We start from the raw sequence: 22,304 nt of genomic DNA, 5'->3' as shown, positions 1-22,304 counted from the left end.
AACTGTACTTTCTCCACCCACCAAACTCACGAATTTCGCATAGCAAAAAAACTGCTTTTGCCCACACAGACCAAGGGTCAAAGGGAGACTGATGCTGCGTTCAGCACTGACATTCATTAGGTGCTTGCCAGGGAAACTGTCACTCATATTGATGCACCATCCAAGCACTGGAATGCTCTCCATAAGCTTCACAATCACTGACATCTCACTCTTCGCAATCATTTGTCATTCCTTGCATCCTTCTTACTTCTGCTGTTGTCCCCACCTTACAGTCAGTTGCTAGCAATCTGTGCGCAGGACCACGTCTGACGTAGTGGGTGATTCCACCTGGTTTCTTCCCAATATTGGTGTTCAGGTTTAAACCTGAGCTTGATGGCACTTGTGAGAGCTGCAAATAGGAGCAAGGAGCAGGGCTACTTTCACCCTACTGTCACTTGGATTTCTCATACGAGGAGAAAGCAGCAAGTTGCATTAGCGCTTGTCCCTGACCAGCTATTATTGGAGTGCAGATCCTGACAAAGAAAACAATTCTGTTTGCTATCTTGCACCTGGAAGTCCCATCTGGTTTGAACATCTTGCATTAACTGCACCTGTATTAGCAGAAACTTCAATTATTCTGTCAAAATTGCTTTTTAAGTGTGAGAAATGTGTCAGGCATGGTGTTCCAGACGACTGCATTTGCACAGATGGATCCCTTTTAACTGTTTTAAAATATTTTTTAATGATGGAAAAAAGAAACCGCATAAAGCAACTTAAAGAGTACGGCTTCCTCCAGGTTAAATTTACCCAGCTGGATCAAATAGGGAAAGCCAGATCTCAATCAGCAACAGTTAAAAACATCCATCATTTCCAGAATAATAATGGGAGAGGAATTAAATGTTTGAGATGAAAAAGCATTTACTCTAGGTCTAATGAAACACAATAGATGAAAGTGTGACCTTTAGACAGCCACAACGTGAAAAAGACAGTGATAGTGGCACTTCCACAAATTCTACCAAAAAGATCCAGAACAGCACTTGGATGAGCTACTACAGACAATGTTGCCATCTGAAACAGGCTGAAAACTACTTCAGATCCAAGATCTTTTGAAATTATTCTACCATCAGCTTCACAGAGAACAAAATTTGCTTGAAAACAATCAGGAGAGCTGCAGCTACTCACTGGCGGTATCATTCGCAGTAGTTTGGGCTGCAGCAGAACTTAGAGAATTTCTACAACACTGAGTGTATGAGCACTGTGCTGAGCACCTCACTCAGCCACACAACCCTTCCAACACGATTCTTTACTTCGCCAAATGCTGAACAACCAGTTGTAACATCAAAGAAAAAGCCTCTCTGAGGAAGGCAAGATTGTGACATCTTTAATATGCATCCACTGTACACATTTAGGTATTACATATATAAAAAGGCAAGGTTTTTTTTACAGAAATTTATTGTGCAAAGAATGATTTTCATGCTCATTTACAATGAAATAATTATTTTTAACAAATAACCATGCCATTGCTTAATTTCAACACTAAGCAGACTATTTACATTCAAGTTTACACCTTTGTTCAAGTTCCATGTATTGTCAGATTTAGGTAAGAATGCATCTTCAGATCAAAGCTTTGCATCTTTTTACACTGAAGTATCACAGAGTTTCAGACTCTTACTGGAAATGACAGTTTTCCTTTCTTTTTAGTACCCTCATTTTCCCAGATACTGTACCGGAAAAGAAAAGCAGTGTGCAGAAGTGAGCATCACAAACGTACAACAGCGTACAACCAGCCTGGTGCTTCCTACCCCCGACGGAAAGGGGGCTGCAATGTACCTCTCTGCTCTTTAAGAGGATGGTTTACGATTCTATTTATTTATTTTGCAAAGATGACATTCCTTAAGGAAATCAGCTTTATGACATTTTTTTTTTCCCATGAATTCTTATATTAAATATTCTTATATTAAAAATATTTGTTTTGCCAATAATGAAATCAGAACACAGCATCACGCTCTGACAGCTTTCTAAAAACAGAACAAAAAACACCCCAAACATTTCATTTCATCTGATCATAATTTTAACAAAACAAAACAACATAACAGTTTCTCAAAGAGTTGAAAAATATTTTTCTGTGTGCAGAGATCCAAACGGAATTTTGGTGCTGCTCCTTCCTCTCCATGCTGCATGACCAGAGCCCAGTTCAGGCTCTGCATCTCACAGCCTGTGCTCCCTCCCCTTGCTGCCCCAGCACAGCACAGGCTGCTGACACAACCTCAGCCGCAGCCCACCTGCTCACACCCACTCCTTTCTGAAGTGAGCTGAGAAGCACCTGATAGAGGAAGGGAATTCGGAGATGGTTCTGAATTTTAATGTATTGCAGGTTTGTTAACAGCTGAAAATGCAACGGGATTTTAGTTCACTTTTCTGGGATGTCTCCTTTCTTACGGCACTTGTTATCACCGCTTCTGCTTGTCTACATCTCCAAGGAGCCTGCAATATTTCCCAAAGAATCGGAGCATTCCTACCAATACGTGGTCCTGACAATTGCATGGAGTTGGAGGACAGAATACTGTGATTGTCTTACACTTTGGCTAATGACGTTCAAGGAAGATACTGATTTTGAAGACGCAATCCTAACATTCCCACATTTTAAACAAACTATCTGGAAGACTATTTCACTCGTTCTGCCTTCACGTTGTGACATCTCCTCCAGTACTTGTAGGCTGGGAAGCAACTGGAGCAGGCTGCACCGCTAACACCTCCAGCTCTGATTCGCGTACAAAAATGACTGCATCTCCACTTACATTTATTAAGCACTGGGCCTGTAGGAAGACAAACAAAGAGAACATACAGTTACCAAACATACAAGTAAACACAAAGTATGTGATTGTTTAAGCTGCTAAGTAGAATTACACAGATCTGTTGGCACAGATCAGAGAGGGATAAATTCCTTTTCATATCCTCCCACTTTTACACTGTGTAGACATATTCTCATGAGATCAGCAACATACAATAACCTGGGTGCTGTTCTTCATTTTCACTGATGCTTTGAATTTACCTCATGTACCAAAACAACCACATTCAATTGTCTTCTAACAAAATTTTGTCACTTTATGATTAAAATGAACCAAAATCTCTATATGAACAGTATTAAAACACTAATGCTACTAAATCAGAAAAGCCAAGCATTCAGCACTGCTGTGTTCTACTGCTTCCCACAATGTACTTCATTCTAGTGACCTTAGTTTCTTTTTATCCATTTGGGAATTTATCAATATAAATATTTGCAACTTTACGTTAGCTTGGGTGCACAGAGTGCTCTTGGCTTCTTTAAAGAAACGAGAGATCCAGAAGTGCCACACACGTGGCTCTAACAGAGAATTCCTAAGAAGTTTGTATATTCATGTCATACTAATACAGGCACTGTGATTCATACCATAACTCACCTGGTTTTTGTTTGGATTCTCCATGAACACACACTGCTTCATGATGTATGAGACAACTGCATTGCCCCCTAACGCTGCAACGTGTGCCCTCACCATTGCAAATACTTCAGCAATAAAAGCATGGAGAAAGCCACTGACACCACCCTCCTAAAATGGGAAGAAAAAAAAAAGGTATTTTATGTCAGTTATAGTTATCACAACAGGATACTTCCCTTACATTTTATCTACCAAATACATCAGCACATTTGAAATTGTATTGTGTACAGAACATAAAACCCATTCATCATTTCATGTGTTACAGTCAAACCTCAGATCAATGAAACTCTCTGCTTGAGAAAAGGAACCACAACTGGGTATCACACACAGCGGTTCTTTTCAGACATTCCTACACCTCTGCACAAACAGCTACACTCAACTGACATCCGAGAAATGATTTTTTCTTTCATCACAAAGAATGTTGCCCTTTTTTCCTGAAAACTGGGAAGTAAATACAGAGTAATTTACACTGAACACTAAGAGTCATGGAGAATCATTAAGAGTACGGAGTGGCTACTATCGCTCCACGTATGCTAAGGACTGTCTTGAGTTCCCAACATTCACTAAGAACAGATCCCTCAAAATACAAAGTGAGCAAGGACAGATCAGAGAGCTGAGATGCTGTTCAAGCTGTTTGGTTTCTTACTGGTGGGTGGATTTAGTTGTTCTTTCAGGAGTACACAGAGGGCTGTTTTTTTCCCAGTGAAGACCAAAAGAACTTCTGGCCATTGTGTTTAGTTACTGCTTTGACTTGGTGGCACTCGTGGGGGCCTTTTGTTTGCATGGTGCTGAGCCCAGTAATTTGAATTGGTACAAAAGAGGGAGAAGAAACACAATAAAGTATCTTTTTTTCTTAGTCAATCCTTATGAAAGCATATGAGTAGCAACTAGAATAGGGGGGAACAAACAGAAAAATATGCAAAGAAAGAAAGAAAACCAAAAAAAGATGTGGAAAGAAACTGACAAAACAGAGCTCACTACTGGCTCAAAGCATCTACAAAATTTCATAATGAGAAGAGGAAGACAAGACTGCTTGACTTCCCACTTGTGCATGCCACTCTAGGATATGAAACTGGAAAGTAGAAGTGAGAAACTAAGCTGGACTTCAACAACTACGGCCTGCCCTAACATTTACTGGAAAATGTCTCTGAGTGTCTTTGGGGTAGATGATACATTAGATACCAGAAAGAACACGTGAATCTGTGCATAAAGCATGAATGAATTCACCTGCAGCCAGAAATCACATTTTCAATGAGTTTATCATTCCTTGTGAAATTCAGTTTGTCCACCTGTTTTAACAGTTACAGCACCAGTGGAAAAAAAGCTGTAATACTACAAACCTGATACATGTGTTGACAACAGATAATGAAAGATTATAAATATCCATGTAGATTTCAAAGCTTAGGAGCAATGAATAAACTGAACTTAAAATTATCTATTTATGAAGTACAGTGTCTTGCATACAGTTGAACTTATTAAAGAGTTCATATGGCTTCAATACTCTGTAAAATAACCAAAGTAGAAAGCAATTTTGCCAACTATTTTTATACAGAGTATAAAACACAACTCTGCAACCACTATTAAAGCTGGTTTGTGACTCAGCCTACATAGCTGAAATAGGTGTTAATCAGCTTCCCTTGGTGATGCCAGCAGCACACTGTCAACACCACAAAAACTGCACAGGCTTCCCAACTTCATGGAGGAAGTGAATCAAACACCCGAGCAACTTCCTCTGCTTAGATCCATTACAGTAATCAGCAAAGTCTGCATATCAGCTATTTAATTTATAACTACAGAAGGCGCAGTTAGAGCAAAAGCACCGTGCAACCAATGCCCTGGGTGTACCTTATTTCATCCTTTTCATATAGACTTCTCAAGTTAAAAGGAACCATTAATTGCAAGAGATTTGTCTGTTCAAAGCATTTTCATAGAACTGGCAGCAAGTTTTTATTTATCAATGCATAATTAGCAGTAAACAGCATAGTTTCAGTATGGGCAAACCAGATGAGGAACAGTTTATTTCTGTGTCTAGAAATTTGGCAGAAGGATGTGGCTATTTCCCAAAGGTACTCAATGGTGAGAAGGAACACATCTTAGACATTTATGGCACAGATCTATGTTACTGAGCATGCAGAGAATACAACATTAAAAAAGTTTGTATAATGGTTATATATAATACGGGAAAACATTAACAACCAACGAATTGTAACATCTAAGTAGAATGTGAAAGTTCATTGCTGAGCTTGCTAAATGAGTGAATAAAATGGGCATTATTTCATTTGGCTGGCTTATAGCAATTAAATGATTCTCAGTTTGGGGTTCAAAACTCAGTTTGGGATCCCAACTTCCACTGTTAGTCAATGATTCATTTTTTCATATGGTTCTGTTTAAGAACCTATAGTTGAACAGTATACTCAAATTAGCTGTCAGCAATGGCCAGAGGACAAGTAACGTTTTCTTAACAGTGCCAGATACAAAGAAACTCTATTTTGACAAGAGCAGCACAATGCAACTTGATCCCCACTGAGCTCCTCGCCTGAAGCGACAAAATCTCAATCCTCTGTGCCACTGCTCACTCAAACCTCAGCAGATACCACATATACTTGGCTTTGATTATTATTATTATTTTAAAAACTACAAATCCCTGATGCACAGCTCACCTCACGCAAAGAAGTAGTTTCTCGTATAAAAAACATGTTGATTATCCCAAGGTATTTGGTTATTTTTGCCCGAGGAATAAAAGAAAGAGGTGTCATCTTAACAACAGAGACGGTAGAATTGGTACATGATGGAACAGAACGGTGTCGTAAGTATCCTTCAGCCAATGGACTTGCTTTATCAACTGAAGCAGCTAAACAGATGGAAAAGAAAGAAGAGAAAGTAACTATCAAAGTAAGATTCCTATTTCCTAAAACACAACAATTCTTCTTTATGGTTTCCAAATAGCTTGGTGACAACATTCAGCTGCCTGTGATGCTCAGCCATACCATGTGAGAAAGGAAATTATCATGCAACGCATGCAAAAGGAGACAAAAAGCTGAAATGGAATTTATTTGGAAGAGTGGCATTCCTGCAAAAGAAAACACTGAGGCGAGTAGCTGCACATACAACAATCAGTTATAAAGTGAAGATAAAGAAAAAAGTGCCAACATTTTGAAATACAAATTCTGCCGGAGAAACAAATTATTACAGGAAGTGTGAAAGTTGTTGTGTTTCCCCAGTGCAGCATTTTCCATTAACACAGATATTAATCTCTACTTATTTAAGCAAGATAGTCAGACCTGTGGCCAAAGAACTACTGAAAAAGAACTCACCACTTGCTAATTTAGTGACCATTGCCTTGACTGTCACCTTGGTGATTGCTTCCTGTTTCTCACCAAAAATTTTCCAAGATCATACATACACCTACATCCATGCAGTGTATGTTATATAATTAGTAGGCGTACACATTTATCCATAACTAACATCATAACTAAGTGAACAGAAATACTGTATTTTGCTCTTTACGACACCAGCTCATACACCCCCTATTAGCTTACACAGTCATTAACAAGTCGGCATTTTTCACTATTCATTCTACGTGTGACCTGCAATAGTACTGCTGGGCAAGAAACTCCACTATTCACCACTGGGAAATCAGAGATATGTCTCAGATTATCATAACGTGGTAGAAACAGCCGCCTACTTGTCTTAATTGATCCGCGCCTTATGGTCTGAGCTTTCAGTTTAATGAGCTCTATCCAGCTGTTGCATCTGTCTGCAAAGGAACTGTAATCAACTGACGTTGCTGAAAACACAGACAGAAAAAAAACAAAAGAAAAACAAAGAAAAAAATATGGATGATGTCTCTCCCTCATCTCAGTGCTCCTTCTGAGGAAGCAATTATCTGCGTCTGAGAGAGATCGAACACCCCTTTCCAGGTCTGTTTAAAGGAAAAGTTACAGTATAAATCTGCACTTGTCCAAGCCAGTGTACCCATTTCTGGTGATGTCACAGTTGTGAACCAACTGCCTGACCGGGACTTCAGCACTGAAAAAACATGCAAATACAGTCATTAACTCTTTATGTTAGATTATTCATTAATTTTTGTTTTAATCTCACAGTAGGTATTGAATTTTGGGTTTTGTCTACCTAGGCCTTGTTTAACTTTAATTTTCGTTGTTATTCCTTTCCTCCTGAGGAGCTGCAGATGGCGATTTAAGCTTCCTAACTACCTTTATCAGTAATTAACCTACAGACTGAAAAGAAGTATTGGTGGTGAGGACCAGAGTCAGAAGCTGAAACAGCATCTATGTTTAAAACATAAATGAGCTTTCTGTAACAAAATGCCGTCCTCCATCTCCATCCCCACTATCATTACAGTGGAAACCAGACTTATTTCTGCTGTGAGTTTTTGCTATTGCTTGTGGGAGTGTTTGCACATCTTAAAAAAAAAAAAAAAAAAGTTTTGCAAACACCGTTTCTTCATGATCCCAAAGAAACGGAAGGAACACATGCTAATTCAAATTAAGGTATTAAAAGCAAAAAAAGCTCTCTCAAGGAACTCATTCTCTGGCAGATAAAGTGATCTTAATTTATCTCACAGAAAAACACTTGCTATTAATGCATAGGCTTTGGTAATTAAAAAAAAAAAAAACCATCCAAATTTTCTGATATCATTAAGCCACACCAGAGCATGCATTCTCAGTTAACTAGTAAACACTTCCTGGATTAAGAGACATCCAAAAAGAGTATACCAATGGCCTAAGAATGCTCATTCTGTTCTGGCATACAGCTAAATGAAGTAAACTCACCTCTCTGAGCAGCAGGAATACCTGAGTGGGAACTTGCACCCTCCGGGACTTCTAACAAAACAGAATAAATTTCACTCAGATAATTTATGGCACTATTAACTGTGCGTCATGTAGGATGTGACAACTTCTTTCTCATAAAAGTTTTACAGTAAAATATCAGAAAAATCCCCTGCATATAATATCCTATGTCACGTACCTTGGTAACAGATTATACATTGGTACAAATCTTTATTAAACTTGTCTTGCAAGTTAAAAGATGCTTTGTTAATAAACAGTTCTGACAAACAAATAGCTATCACCTAGCCATTCATACTTGGCTTAATGTAAACAAGCAAACAAACTAGCTAAGACTCCATGTTGCAGAAGTCAAATAAACTTTGAAGTTTGTTTGAAACAAAAGAATCGCCAACTTCTTTTTTTTCCACCTCCCACCTATTATCAAAGCAAAAGATTTTCAGTAAACAGGGAAAAACTGAGATTAGTTATGATTTTTCTTTGAACACAAAGCATAGAGTAAACTCATCAAATAACGTCATAAATCATTTCCGGCTGGATATTAGGAAAAGTATCTTCTGAGAAACAGCAATGATGCACTGGAACAGGCTGCCCGGGGTGGGGTGAAGTCACCATCCCTGAAGGTGTTCAAGAAACATGGAGATGCGGCACTGAGGGATGTTGTTGGTGGGCATGGTGGGGGTGAGCTGACAGCTGTACTGGATGAGTTCAGAGGTCTTCCCCAACTTTAGTGATACTATGACAATTCTAATTGCCCTTTTTTTCCTGTGAGAAGAATCTTTTATCCACTTCACATTTATCTTGGCACTCTTAGCAATTGCTTTGCCAAACACACAGGTAAATACACCCATCACTTCAGCACACTGACTGTTATCACCTCTCATGGCAGACAGGCATGGTTCTTAGAATTAATGGCCCAATGAAGATCGCTCTTTTTGCTCTGACTGATGAATTTGAAGTCTATCACTACTGCCTGTCACTACAGAAACTGGGTCTCATCCTGACTTCTGGATATTACGTTTTTAAAAACAAGGTGATCTGTATTTTAAATAGGCTACCAAACAAATCTGCATTGAAACCTCAGTGTCTATTTGTGAAGAAATGACAGTTGAAATAGTTATCTATCTGAAAACCCCGAAGGTGAGCTATGGTACATGGAATGTGAAGACCACCAGAAAAAGTAATCTCCGTGAACAGGCTACCCTCTACTGGTCACTACCCATTCTACAACCTGCACAGTGATGTGACAAGAAATAGACATTAGAGGCTCACTCACATTGCAGACAGATGAGAGGGACAATTTTAGTCACAATGCTAACAAAATAACTGGAAGCTAAAAAACACCTTCCTCTCCATGCTGGTCGCCCTCTGTTGATGTAATCCACTATGCAGTTGGCCTTCTGGACTGCAAATGCACACTGCTGGCTCATATCCAGCTTTTCATCCACAGGAACAATAAAGCCCTTCTCAGGGCTGCACATTAAGAGTTCTTCTCCCAGTCTGTACTCATGTCTGGGATTTTCCCAGTCCAGGTGCAAAACCTCGCACTTGGCCTTATCAAACTTCATGTTATTTGCACAAGCTCAACTCTCAAGCCTGCATACATCTCTCTGAATGGCACCCCTGCCTTTCAGCACGTCGACCACACCACACAACTCCGTATCACACACAAACCAGCTGAGCATGCACTCAATCCCACTTACTAACAGAGGTGTTAACCAACAACATACAAGGAAGTCAAGGTAGATGATTTCAATGAAAGCTGTTTGACATTTACTGTACAAGGTAAGAGCGCCTACACCTACAAAAAAAAATTCATGCAATTTAGCTCAGCTGAAAAGTCAGCATTTGCTGTCTGAAATATTTCTCACCGCACAAAAAAAAAAATCTATGAGATAGTGACTATTGTTATTTTATATGGCCCATCTGTGGAAGCAAGGTCATGAGACAAGTCTAATTATAAAGTAATTTATAACTCTTCTAAGTGAAATGACACCCAACACACAGTGGTTTTATATTTTCCATGAACTAAATATAATGGAAGAGAAAAGAATACAGGAAATCTACCAAAGAAAAATGCAGACCTTATATGACTCAAAAAATTGACTGCAGGAGTATTTATTATACATAGGCATAACAATATTTAAAATGAAAATACAGATGTTTAAAAAGGCTACTACAACGGTGAAAAAGTCACACTTAAAATCAGTAAAAAGGAAAGAGTTCATTTTTCTTCCATATAACCAACCTTTAGCTGCTGAGAATGGTTGAGAAGCAAGGGGATCAGAGCTAAGTTCCAATGGAAATTGTAGCTGTTCTTCATTGTCTGTTGACGCTTCAAGGAAAATACAACAAATTAATAACTACTCTGAAAACATGACTTGCCAGTAGTAGTAAGCACTATAGATCCAGTTTAGCCAGGCCGTAAAAGAATATATTATTCCAACACATGCATATAGTAGTGCTGTTCTTTTTGACCAGTCAGGTGACTTACAGCAAAGCCAGCTGTAAAACTCAACAGAGCCTGTGTTCTCTTATCAGAACTCAATACTTTCAGGAAAAGAAAGTTAAGTCAATTTATGCATCTTCTAATTTTGATTTTACAGTGGAATCCAAGCCAGCTTAGTAAAAAAAAAAAAAAAAAAGCAACATTTGATTTATTTAATGTAAGAGAAAATGTACTGTTACTACTTAAGAAGGTGAGATACAACTAGTATTTTTGAAAAATATGACACTGTGTTCTGCCACTAAATTCCATTTATCAGAATGGAATACCTTCAAAATTCCATCTGTTTAAATTCTCATATACAGAGTGCAAATGTACACTCCTAGCATTAGGCGGTGCTTCGTTAGAAAAGACAAAGGCAGAGTAAAGTAGAATCTCTTCTCTCTCCATAATGCTATATGGCATAATGCTTTACTGATGCCCCAAAAATGTACCTCATTATGATTTTTTGTTGTTTTTTTTTCTTTTTTTTTTTTTTCTTTTTTATTATTTTTGTGAGTTTGTGTCTCATGTTAGGTGTGGGTTTTTTTTTTTTCCAACTATTGTAATTCATTTTATTCCTTCTTGAAGGGCAGCAGTTCTTATAAGCACAGTGGCTTATGTTACACACATAAAAATACAATTAAAACAATGCCAAGTATTACATGAATTGTTTATAGAGAAAAATATTCTAACAAATATGGTATACAGAAAATGGGAACAGCAAACATTTCTTTCCTAAGGCTGTAATTTTGTCTAATAGGTACAAATATCAACTACCTGACAAGTAAGGCATCCTTCTACCGGAGGTCACATGCATGAGCTCCAACAAATCTGTATTATAACTGTGACGTTATAGAATAGGCCTCACAGTATTTACCTCTTTTTTGTGATTTTTCTGTAGGAGGTTTGGCTGCTTGTAATGCTTGGTCTTTGTCAAATGTAATTGCAACAGCTGTGACTGCAATCTGCAAATCAGAAATTGATGGCATGTTAGCAACTTAATTTCTTATGCAAAATCCAAAGTTTTTTGGAAAAGAAAGCCAAGTGAAGAAAACAAACAAACAAGCAAAATGAAACAAAACAAAAAAACCCAACAGATTTTTCCACAGGAAAATAATGAAAGAAAAAATAATTAAGCAGATATATTTAAAAACCTCCTTCATTGCACAGAATAAACAGGAATACTAAGGTCTGAAGTCAGAACATACATGGCAGTGTTTCTCCTGTGTTTACAGTTTTATTCATCAGTTTGTTCACTCTTTCTTTCTTGGTGAAATGACAAAAGAAATATCATACAAACTCATTATTACCTTTTGCCTGAGGGAAAGAAAGAGATTTTTAATTGATCCCAAAAATAATGTCATTTAAAAAAAATTAAGTAGACTGCATCATCTTGAAACTGAAGGAAAAAAATACAGGTAATTTTAGACGGCAGTATATTTAGTATAATAAATGCCTTAATGCATACCTGGTCTGGACTTTTTGTTTCCTAATTAAAACCTAACATGAAGACACCCCATGCTCATGATTTGCTATGTGTGCAGTCCCACGATTCTCAAAACTAGTGCCTCTATAGTCACCTTTCCTCTTCACAGCCTTAAGTTTCACTTCAGAATCCACCAAGCACACCTATAATCCCGCCCTACTGGACCAAGTGTTAACTGAAGGGCAAAACTGGCACGCCTACATGCTGAAATTCTGAAGAAGCAATACACTTACCTGAACTATTTCATCCTCTGGAAGAGAGACAGTAAAATTCACATGACAAAGGCAGCACGGAACCATAGATCGCAGTTTAAAATACAAGCTCTGTTAATGACACAAAATTATTTTTTAAAGAAGTTTAATTCAGAGAAATTAAAGGTAAAAATTCTCTAGAGCACATTATCAATAAGGACTCATTCAAAAATCTTTGGAAATGTCTAATGTATTAAAAAAGGCCAAATCTATCAGCAGCATGCAAACTGATTTCAGGCACAGTGTAGCCGAATTGTGAAATGCAACTACGAAGAAAACATTACTGTCACTACAGTCTCATTTCACCTTGCTCCCAATGAACAATTCAAGGTATATTTTAAATCAAAGACTCTTACCTTCAACAGGTTCTCACATAGGTCATTGAAGTTCTTGTTAAGTGTTTGATTTGTTAGATTAATATTGCTTAATCTGGAAACTCTTACTGCTGTGAACATCTGAATTAGATACACACAGATAAGAAAAATAAGACAGAAATGGAAAGAAAAGGAAAAAACTAATGAAGCACGTCTTCAAAATTTTACAAAAGACAATCTCTGCAAACTACTGTTTATGAATATGTGAAAAAGGTGACTGATCAAGATATAAAATACTGTATGCCATTCTACCTCCTACATAATTTTCAACCAAAGAAAATATAATGTACATAAATTGTGTACAACAACGTACACAATAATGGAATGTCATATACAGACACACAGGCAAACACATCAACCTGACAGCATGCTGCTAATGTATTCATCTCATTTTCAGATTCAAACTCCATTTCTGCAAAGCATAGTCCTGCACTGTGCCAATTTAGATCTGTTTTAACTCCCCCTCTACATGTGACAATTGTATGGTATATATTAACTCAAAACAGTTAATTACAAACAGAAGTTTTCTTTTTTCTTCATTTTGGCTTTAGCTAATTCTTACTTATCTTAATCTACTAAAGCTATCAAATTCAGTATTTGACACTAGCCAACACTTTCAACATTTGTTCAAGAAGCTCTAAAATCTAGCCAGGCTATTAAGAATGCCTGAAAGCTCAAATTCATATTTATCACAACTGTTTTTTTTAATGTTTGCATTTCTGTAACAACTTGTTACACAACAATATTAAAAAATAGAAACAACACACACACAGGCACACACAAAAAACAGACTCCGCATCTTCCTGTTCTTAACAAAATGCCACCCATATTTCTAGCACAAAGGTATCCTCTTAAATCATCTTTCAAAATCACTGATCCCTAAAATATATTTAAGTTACTACTGCACATTTCAACAGTTTGGAGGGAATGTATGATGGTAGTTTTCATGGTTTATTTTTTGAAATAACCTTACTTGGATTTCCGGTGTCCAGTTATTTATACCAGGCATAATTTCTGTGTTGCAACTGTAAAAACCTGTAATGATAATATTTGGGCAAATTAAGTTGTACATTGAAATACGAAAATATTTCTCAAGAAATGTATACAATCCCACTCGATGTTCTGCAAATAATTTCCCTTGAGCATTTCTGAATATTGGATAATAACAGACAAACAAGAATGATATTTAAAGAGAAAGCAACATCTGAAGAACGCAGTTCTTCAGCTCTTCGCAATTCTTCAATTACTTGTAACAGAGACAGAGTTTCTATTATTCATACTGCAGTGAAAAACAGATGAGAAAGATGGAACTTCTAAATCAAATGCTCTACCTACAGAATCCTTATTCTGAATATTTATCTAATTGCCCAAAAGCAAAGCCAGAACCTTCAACATGGTGACATCAGAGAGATTAAGAAGCATCAAATGCAACAGTGACAACTGTATAGAAGACTGGCTAGCTCACGTCACCTGATGCTGACAGGGGAGACATGCTGCCAGGCTGCCCATGGGGCCATTCCCTGCCAAGCCCCGCAACAAGAACCTCACAGAGAAGCACACAAAGACACGTTTTAGCTCTGATCAACATATACTTACGCACTGTCACTGGCAAACACCAACAATCCACAGCTTAGCTCCTAAGAAACTAAGTACAAACGAAGAAGCTTACAAGAGGCACCTGGATGAGGAGCTACGAGATACGGTGTAGTTTGTGGTAGCAATGGTAATGAGAAGACAGACTAGATGGTCTTACAGGTCATTTCCAACCTTGTGATCCTATGATTCTGTGATTCTATAAAATGTACTCAGAGGAGAAGCTGAAAAGCTAACCCCTCAAAAGACAGCATAGAGACGCTTGAAGATACCAACTAAAGATGAGAGTGCAAATATTAGCACTTACTCAGAGAAACTTGAAGAGATTGGGAAACTAACAAACAAACAGAAGGCACAACAACTGAACAGTAGGGTAAGTTATCAAAAGCAAGTATGTAACCCTGAAAATCTGAATGTACATCTAAAAGAAAAAAATCTGGTAGAATCTCTGTAAACGCACAAAATAAGCTATAAACTGTGAAGCAGCTTGAAAAAAAAGTGTAAATATGAATTAATTTTCTTTCAGAACATCAAAAGCAGAAATCTTCTTAAGTGTCAAGTAAGACATAATATTCAAGGTATTCAAGGTAATAACAAGGTAGCAGACCACATGTACTTTCTGTGTCAGTGCTCACTATGGAAGAGAAGGTTTCCACAGCGGTGAAAAACTCTAATTGATATTTCAAATAACTTGTCTTAAATAGAGATTTCTGAAGGAGTTATTGAACAACCAGGCAAAAGAACTAGGAAAAAAAAAATAAAAAAAATCATATACCAACAGGTGTGTAATTGCCACCAGAGAAAAGGGATCCTTTCACCTTCTGGTATTGAGGTGCTTTTACGTGCCCAGAAGCTACTAACTTACATGGCACAGATATTGGCACTACCCCAGAAGCTACCCCAGAACATGAAATCAATGGGAGAAAGAACAAGAAGATGCTGAAGAAAAGCTGGTAACATTTCTGCAAATAGAAGCAATGGCTCACACTCCCACCGGAGCTCTATGAAGGACTCAAGAAGCATTTAAACATCTGATCGACACAATCTGCTTGGGGCATAAAAAGGCATTTGGTAAGACAGGCTCTTTAATAAAGCAGTATGCTGAGGAATACAATAGAACACCACTGAAGGAAATACAGACGGTTAAAAGACCCAACAGAAGGTCAGAGAAAATGGTCAAATTTTACAGTGGATAAATTTGTAACTCAGAACTGTATACTTCCAACACTGCTTATCTGTAAGGGAGGACATAATGAGATGACTGCTGACAACCTCATTTTAGGGTAGTAAAATCAACTGCAGCAGGACCTAATGATAGATAATAAGTATGTAAGAGATGAAATTTAATATAAATAAACTACTGATGGGCGCAGAAAAAAATTAACATCACATATATGCAGTGACAATCTGTCTGTTGGCTACGATCTATGAGGAATAAAAGATAGAGTCATAATAGTAGGTAACTGACAACAACTGTTCTGGACTCAACAGTAGCAAAAAGATAAATACTGGCAGCAATTATCAGGGATGCAACAGACTCTCACAAGCATGGGTAAACTCCAAAAGACAAAAGAAGGATGACATGTGTGACCAAACTTCTGTATGGTCGATGACTTCATTAGCCTCTGAGTCAGATCAAGAAGTTCTGTTGAGTAGGGTATGATAGGTGCCTATAAAACCCCAGATGGAATACAGAAAACTGACGGAAAGCAGTAATTCAATTCACTGTTCTTCCCAGTACAGTAAGGAAGAAGGAGGAAAAAAAAGCTAAGAAGGCAGCTGATTCAAAACAAGGGCAATGGCTTTTATAGGGGTACAAATCCTGATGCAAAATTCTACAAACACAGAGAGCGCACGTTCAAAATGCAAACAGCAAAACACACAGAAAAGTTTGATAAAAAGCTACTCTCTTTCAAGGTGCTGCTGAAGTACTAACTGTTAATAGCCTATTCTGTTGGGTTTTTGTTTTTTTTATTCATTTTGCTCAGTCTTACTTTAGTGCAATACACATTTTTGGCTCACCTGCAACAGCGAGCATACATCGTGAGATATAGTACACTTTCTAGGTGGAGTTTTCAAATAACTCTTAAGAAATAAATCTATAAACACACAGAAGGAATTACAAGTTACTGCATTTCTATTATGTAACTCTTCTGCCGTCTACACAAAATGGCCATTAGTACTGTTTTAACTATACCAGAAGGCGGTGGAGCATCTGTCAGCAAAGAATGTACATCTTCCATTGCATCTGTATCATCGATCTAGGGGGAAAAAAAGATAGCAATAAATAAAAATCACATTGTTTTTTCGGTCAGAAGTCTCAGAAAGACGTAAAAGTGATGTTATCTAGAGATCTGTGTCTGACAGCTAAGCAGGTATTTTAAAAAAGGATTCCATCAGTCAATTTCTGAATTTAAACCAAGATCCTATGATGCGTTAAATGCCTGGAAAACAGTTCCCTCAGTTAACCAGCATTAAGAAAACAAGGAGCGCAGAATATACATGAATTGCACCCAGTAAGAAGGTGACAATAAATTATTTTTAAAACAACATAAAATCCCCAACAAGGTATCACAGACCTTAGAACTTGTTTCAGCTAAGTGGTCCTGAGATCAAGAGTCAGGAGCTTCATTAAAGCTCCTGGAATTTTGTGTCTAATTACCAATTTCTTAACTAGGGATACAGTAGTAAGTGGTTCCACAAAACTGAAAAGTCTTTTTTTTTCCCCCCTATAAATAAAGATTCCACTACCAAAACACAGGGGCACACATGATAGGATCAATATATCCACATGATGGAAACCAGCAAGTATAGTCCCTTAATTCATAGTTCTGCATTCTGCACTAATGAGATCCTATTTTTTCTTACCTATTCTGAGCAGCATTATAGTGTATCCTGTTACATACATGATTTTCCCTTACACATGGGGACCTCCTGCTATTACACTCAAGCACTTCTACCATAGTTAATAAATAAGGTAGAGGAAAGAATTCTCCAAAACAGTTAAGAAAAAAAAAAGGAGCCGACCTCTGCTTGTCTATATAATGCAGTTTTTAAGTAGCTGATCTTTGCTTATAGCAGATCAACCTTTTTTATGGGGACACCTGAAGGAAGTTTGCCTGACTTTTATCAGTACCACCCCTCCTCTAGCTAACAGATTTAGATGCAAATTGGAGGACGTTTATGTTTTTCAGGTATTTCTTCTAACTCCTACATAGTTTCTTGCGATGAAATGGTCTTTGTTCTCTTTTTAATGCAATAACATCATGCTTTGTTTGTGACAGTCATCCAACACTACAGCATCCACTGAACTATCTTCTGATCAACTCATCTACTCAAATACATTGCCTCACAGTACATCTCTCATCATTTTTGCTTAGAGGATACAATTTCATTCACCAGTCTATGCAGATCATGCCAGCTGCAAAATTTATTTGATGAGAACAGATCTTACTCATTTTAAATGTGAAACTAACCTAAGGGCCTTCCCGATTTACTCTCTTTGATCCTAGCATACTTGTAAAGCACTGGAGAACAAAAGTTTACTCAAACATCAGAAGTGCTAATTAATCTCAATTTATTAATTTATACCAACTGCTCACAATCTGTTTGTTTTTTTTTTCCACTCTCCAGTCTCAGTGTTTTCAAATTAATGCCTATTACAGCACCTCTCACGTTCTCCCTTATTGACAACATTTCTTTCAGATTACTTTCCATGAAGGTAGCGTTTTGTGAAGATTAGCATAACTATTGAATGTATACCAGGCTGCAATTACAGGTTGTAATTTCATTCATTTTTTTCTTTTTGTTAGTTGAGGTCAGGTCTTTATAACACTTGTAACTACAAAAAAAACAAAACAAACAAACAAACAAACAAAAAAACAAAAAAAAATCCCAAAGCTCTAGAGTTCTTTAATACCTGATCCTTTTCTCCAAATTTTACGTTATTAAAACTACATCTTTAAATCTAAGTGAAGAAAGAGGTAAAATAAACATGCATTTTTTTTATCTACAGACAATTTCTGTTTCTAGTTATAGCTGTAGATGGAATTGGATGGTGTTCTCTTCAGTTTTAAATTTTTGCGCTCAGAAAAGCATCAGTGGTAAGTTCAGAAAATAAGTTAATTCCTTCCTTTAGGCTCTCGACACCTGCTGTTCTAATAATTCTGAATATCCAAGTACAACATCAAGAGCTTTGCAGCAGGAAGAACACAAATTTAGCAAAGAAAAATGCATTAAGTGAGACAATAGAGAACCACATCATTCATAACAATGTATTGTAGCTTTTGGATCCATCATGACTGTTGCTTGAAGTAGGCAGAAGAACATTTCTCACCAGCTTAACTTATATGTTTGTAAAATTATATGATACAAACATCAGTGTGACATTTTTCCTAATGACACAAAATGGGAAAAAAAAAAAAAGGAGTATAAAATCTTCAAACTGTCGTCAGAGAAGTTTTTATTTTCTTGTTTGAGTGTTTTTAACGTATGTTGGGAAAAGAAAAAGGTGTGAAAATGTAGTACTGAAAGCATTTATCACCTCCAAGACAAAAGCATCTTTTTTCCCATGTGAAAGATCTAGCTCTGTAACTTCATCAGAGCTTTCTGATTGAGATCTCAATAACCTGGAACGCTGTCTTGGCTCTGGAATGGGAGACCCAATGATTTCTTCAGGTAGTTCCTAAAAAAGATATCACGATTAAGTTGCTCAATGTAGTTTTAAAACCATTTCATTTCTAAGCAATTTCTTTACAGTTTTAAGAATCAGAACATTTTGAAACTACATTTTCTTAGAAAGAAATCTACATATATATAGATATATTTATATATCTGGATTTTAAGACAAGTACAATATGTTCACAAAAAATAGCGAACGTATTCCACATCTCTCTTAAAAATCACTTATGTCATTTGTGTTAAATTCAGAATACACTACTTTTAAGAATATAAAAGCTTTACTTACTGGAGGATTAATCTCATAAAGCTCCTTGTTTTTTGCTATTGTATCATTTATTTTCTTTTGCATGTGAGATATATGTTGCTCATAGGTGCCATCATTTGGAGTCTTCCCAGCGATCTGAATACCACCAGGTGTTGGCAAAGCAGCTAGATACACACCTGTTGCAGACTTTTAAGAAAATCATTAAGAAAAAAAATACTCTTAACTATCTTCAAACCTCTTACACAAACACGTAATAATCTTTTCATAGAAATGGTTTTCAATAATGGTTATGCTATAATGGAGAGCATTATAACATTTACACTATAGCACAATCTCTTTCCAAACCAGATTAATCTCTGTCTCTACTGTTCACATGTGTAAAACACTTGCCTTTTAATAAACTCCTTTATTCTCACAGATCTTTTGCATGATGGAGCTCATAACTTACCTACAAGTTCCAAACAAAGTATGAATTCAAAACTCTCCCACATTATTCTAAGTTTTTATCTTCAAAATGAATTACGTTGATACAGGTCCTGGCACTAGTATATCTTGCATAGGCAAGTGATGATCTCCCAGTTTCCAACATTTAAAGTTTGTCCAAACAAGTTACAGCTGTGACAGACCCATTCTATATTTTCATGAAACAAATCATCAGGTCAGACAAAAGAACCATGGAAGCCACTCAATATTACCCAAGCATCCTCTTACATCGCCGCAGGAAGAAGTATAATTCACTATTCTTACCCCACATAACAAAATGTAGTTTAAAATACTGCGAATGCGCATTTTCTCGCTACACCTGGGAGACTTTCCGCCTGTTATTTATTTATCTCTTTGATAGTTGCAACGGAGAGGCAACAAACCTTTCTCTAGTTGGCAACTAACCAAAGGATGTATCGACCGCATTTGACATGGAGCTCTAATGCTACTTGAAGAACAAGGACCTCTGACCTTTAAATAATGCAATCATTTTTCTATAATTTATGACACTGAACTGTCTGAGGTTTCTTTCCCTCACATCCCCTGTCTAATAAAATCCTTCACAAGCAGAGCTTCAAGAGGTTCCAATCTTCTTTTCTCGTGCTGAAAGACAATCTGTCCTGATCTGACAGCAATTAGACACCTTATTTCTTCCCATCACTACAATTTATTCTTAAAATGACATTTTAACATCCCTAGCTATCCTGAATTCCACAACATGTGTACGTCTTTCTGTCTTGAAAAAATAACACAAGAAAGCAAGAGTCCCAGGATTAAAACTGTACTTACTGCCAACCCCATTAGCATATTTTCACCCACAGTGATTTGAATTCTCAGCCCAAACAGAGCATTCATTCCTCTTAGCTTAAGTTTGTTCATCAGTTGTGTGTGCACTTCATATTCCATAAATGGCAAGAGATTACTGATAGAAGTTGCGTTTGCTTCTGCTTGAGCTTTCTTCTTTAGACGGCATAACCTGGTAATAAGAAACAGTACATAACATCAGCAATTTTAACAGACCAGAAAATTGAAAATGATCACAGGATACTTTCTCACATCGCTGTAACACCAATACAACCAGTTTCTTGTTACCATATTTATTTACTTTTAAACAGGATTTTAAAATAAATAAAAGTAAATTCTTCTTGAGAAGACCTAGGCACTGAGTTTCAATAACTGACTTATTCTTCATTTTTAATACAAAACTATTTTAATATGAAACAAAAATCTGCAGCAATAAAAGAAACGTAAAATAGAACAATAATAACCTGCAGCATTATTAAAATCATATTCTCTATCAGAGCAGAACACAAAACATAGAAGTATTATATTTTTCTAAACCACTGAATAAAGTCTCCTTTATTGAAGGTCCCTTCCAACCCCTGACACTCTGTGGTGGTAGTGAAGTATGCTTAAAGGGTGTTGTCAGACAGAAACAACATGCATCATGCAGGTGTGTTTTCTTTCCATAATAGTCTGACAGCATGAAATAACTACTGAACACCTATTCTGTTTGTTTCTGTTGCTGCAAGCCTCCTAATTGTTTAAGGTACAATTTCAGAACATTACTCTACTGGAAGAACTTGAATAATTATATTAATGGAAATTTTTCAAGTAATACTTGGGAATAAAGGGAAAAAAAGTAGAAGAAAAAATCAGTGCCCTCACAGCTCAAGCAATAACAAAGTTAGAAATACTCATTTCTCATGAATAAAAGGCTACAGAAATACCATCTCTGACTAGAGTGTTAGTAATATTCCCTTCTTCAGCTTCAGTCTCATAGGCTGAAACTCAAACACCACACTAGTGTAATGACCGCTTACTTTCAGTTGCAGAATGGCATTCAAAAAGAACAAATGATAACTGTCTTCTATTGATAAGATCAGTTATTTCCTTCTACGGACCAAATTACTACATGACCAGAAAAAAGTAGTAATTCACCTAATCCTAACAAGTTCACCTCAAAATCTTTCTGAATATATTTTAAATCTTTTTTTCAATTTAAGGCAAATGCCTCTTATCCACCGTGCACCACCCTGCCTAATGTCTTCTTCAGCAGCTCCCTGTAAGTGTAAGAAGGCTGCAGTTAGATACCCCGGAAACCTTCTTTCCACACTGAATGAGTCCAGATGCCTCAGCTTCTCCTGTAAGGGTAGGTGCTTCTTACTCTTTTGGTGGTCCTCCACTAAACTCTCTAATTTGCTGATGTGTTTCTTAGTCTTGGAGAACACAGCTCAACTTAATTAATTCACCACCTTCAATGCAGTATAACTAACAAATCCTTACCCACACCCATGTGTCCAACAGTACAGGTCCCACTGCAGAACTTGTTACACTTGTTAGGTCATCCTAGTAGGTTATGAACTATATACCACAATTCTTTCAGTCCAGCCATCCAACTAGTTATCTATCCACACAACT

General features: G+C 37.0%; 1 protein-coding gene across 9 annotated transcripts in view; it reads right to left on the bottom strand.

Annotated features, from left to right (window-relative positions):
- Positions 1 to 1,335: 1,335 nt before the first annotated feature.
- C2CD5 (C2 calcium dependent domain containing 5) overlaps positions 1,336 to 22,304 on the bottom strand; it is a 64,660-nt gene continuing 43,691 nt past the window's right edge. For 4 of the 9 annotated variants that reach the window (XM_042834909.1, XM_042834902.1, XM_042834903.1 and 1 more), the window contains 14 exons: positions 20,673 to 20,859; positions 19,422 to 19,586; positions 18,999 to 19,139; positions 16,653 to 16,716; positions 13,836 to 13,897; positions 12,845 to 12,943; positions 12,471 to 12,560; positions 11,629 to 11,716; positions 10,512 to 10,598; positions 8,249 to 8,299; positions 7,141 to 7,242; positions 6,116 to 6,306; positions 3,420 to 3,566; positions 1,336 to 2,795 (listed from right to left, as the gene is read on the bottom strand). In XM_042834909.1, the coding sequence (XP_042690843.1) occupies positions 2,664 to 2,795; positions 3,420 to 3,566; positions 6,116 to 6,306; positions 7,141 to 7,242; positions 8,249 to 8,299; positions 10,512 to 10,598; positions 11,629 to 11,716; positions 12,471 to 12,560; positions 12,845 to 12,943; positions 13,836 to 13,897; positions 16,653 to 16,716; positions 18,999 to 19,139; positions 19,422 to 19,586; positions 20,673 to 20,859 (1,606 nt within the window). In that variant the 3' untranslated portion in view covers positions 1,336 to 2,663. Of the gene's footprint in view, positions 2,796 to 3,419; positions 3,567 to 6,115; positions 6,307 to 6,769; positions 6,861 to 7,140; positions 7,243 to 8,248; positions 8,300 to 10,511; positions 10,599 to 11,628; positions 11,717 to 12,470; positions 12,561 to 12,844; positions 12,944 to 13,835; positions 13,898 to 16,652; positions 16,717 to 18,998; positions 19,140 to 19,421; positions 19,587 to 20,672; positions 20,860 to 22,304 lie in introns of those variants that run through there. The other 5 variants (XM_042834905.1, XM_042834907.1, XM_042834906.1 and 2 more) reach the window with 3 other exon arrangements.

Source organism: Centrocercus urophasianus, unplaced genomic scaffold (genome assembly GCF_019232065.1).
Source record: "Centrocercus urophasianus isolate 14NV4802_14NV808 unplaced genomic scaffold, USGS_Curo_1.0 seq_5, whole genome shotgun sequence".
NCBI lineage: Eukaryota > Metazoa > Chordata > Aves > Galliformes > Phasianidae > Centrocercus > Centrocercus urophasianus.
The sequence above is the reverse complement of the archived record's forward strand: the minus strand, read 5'-3'. Positions and strand labels throughout refer to the sequence as shown.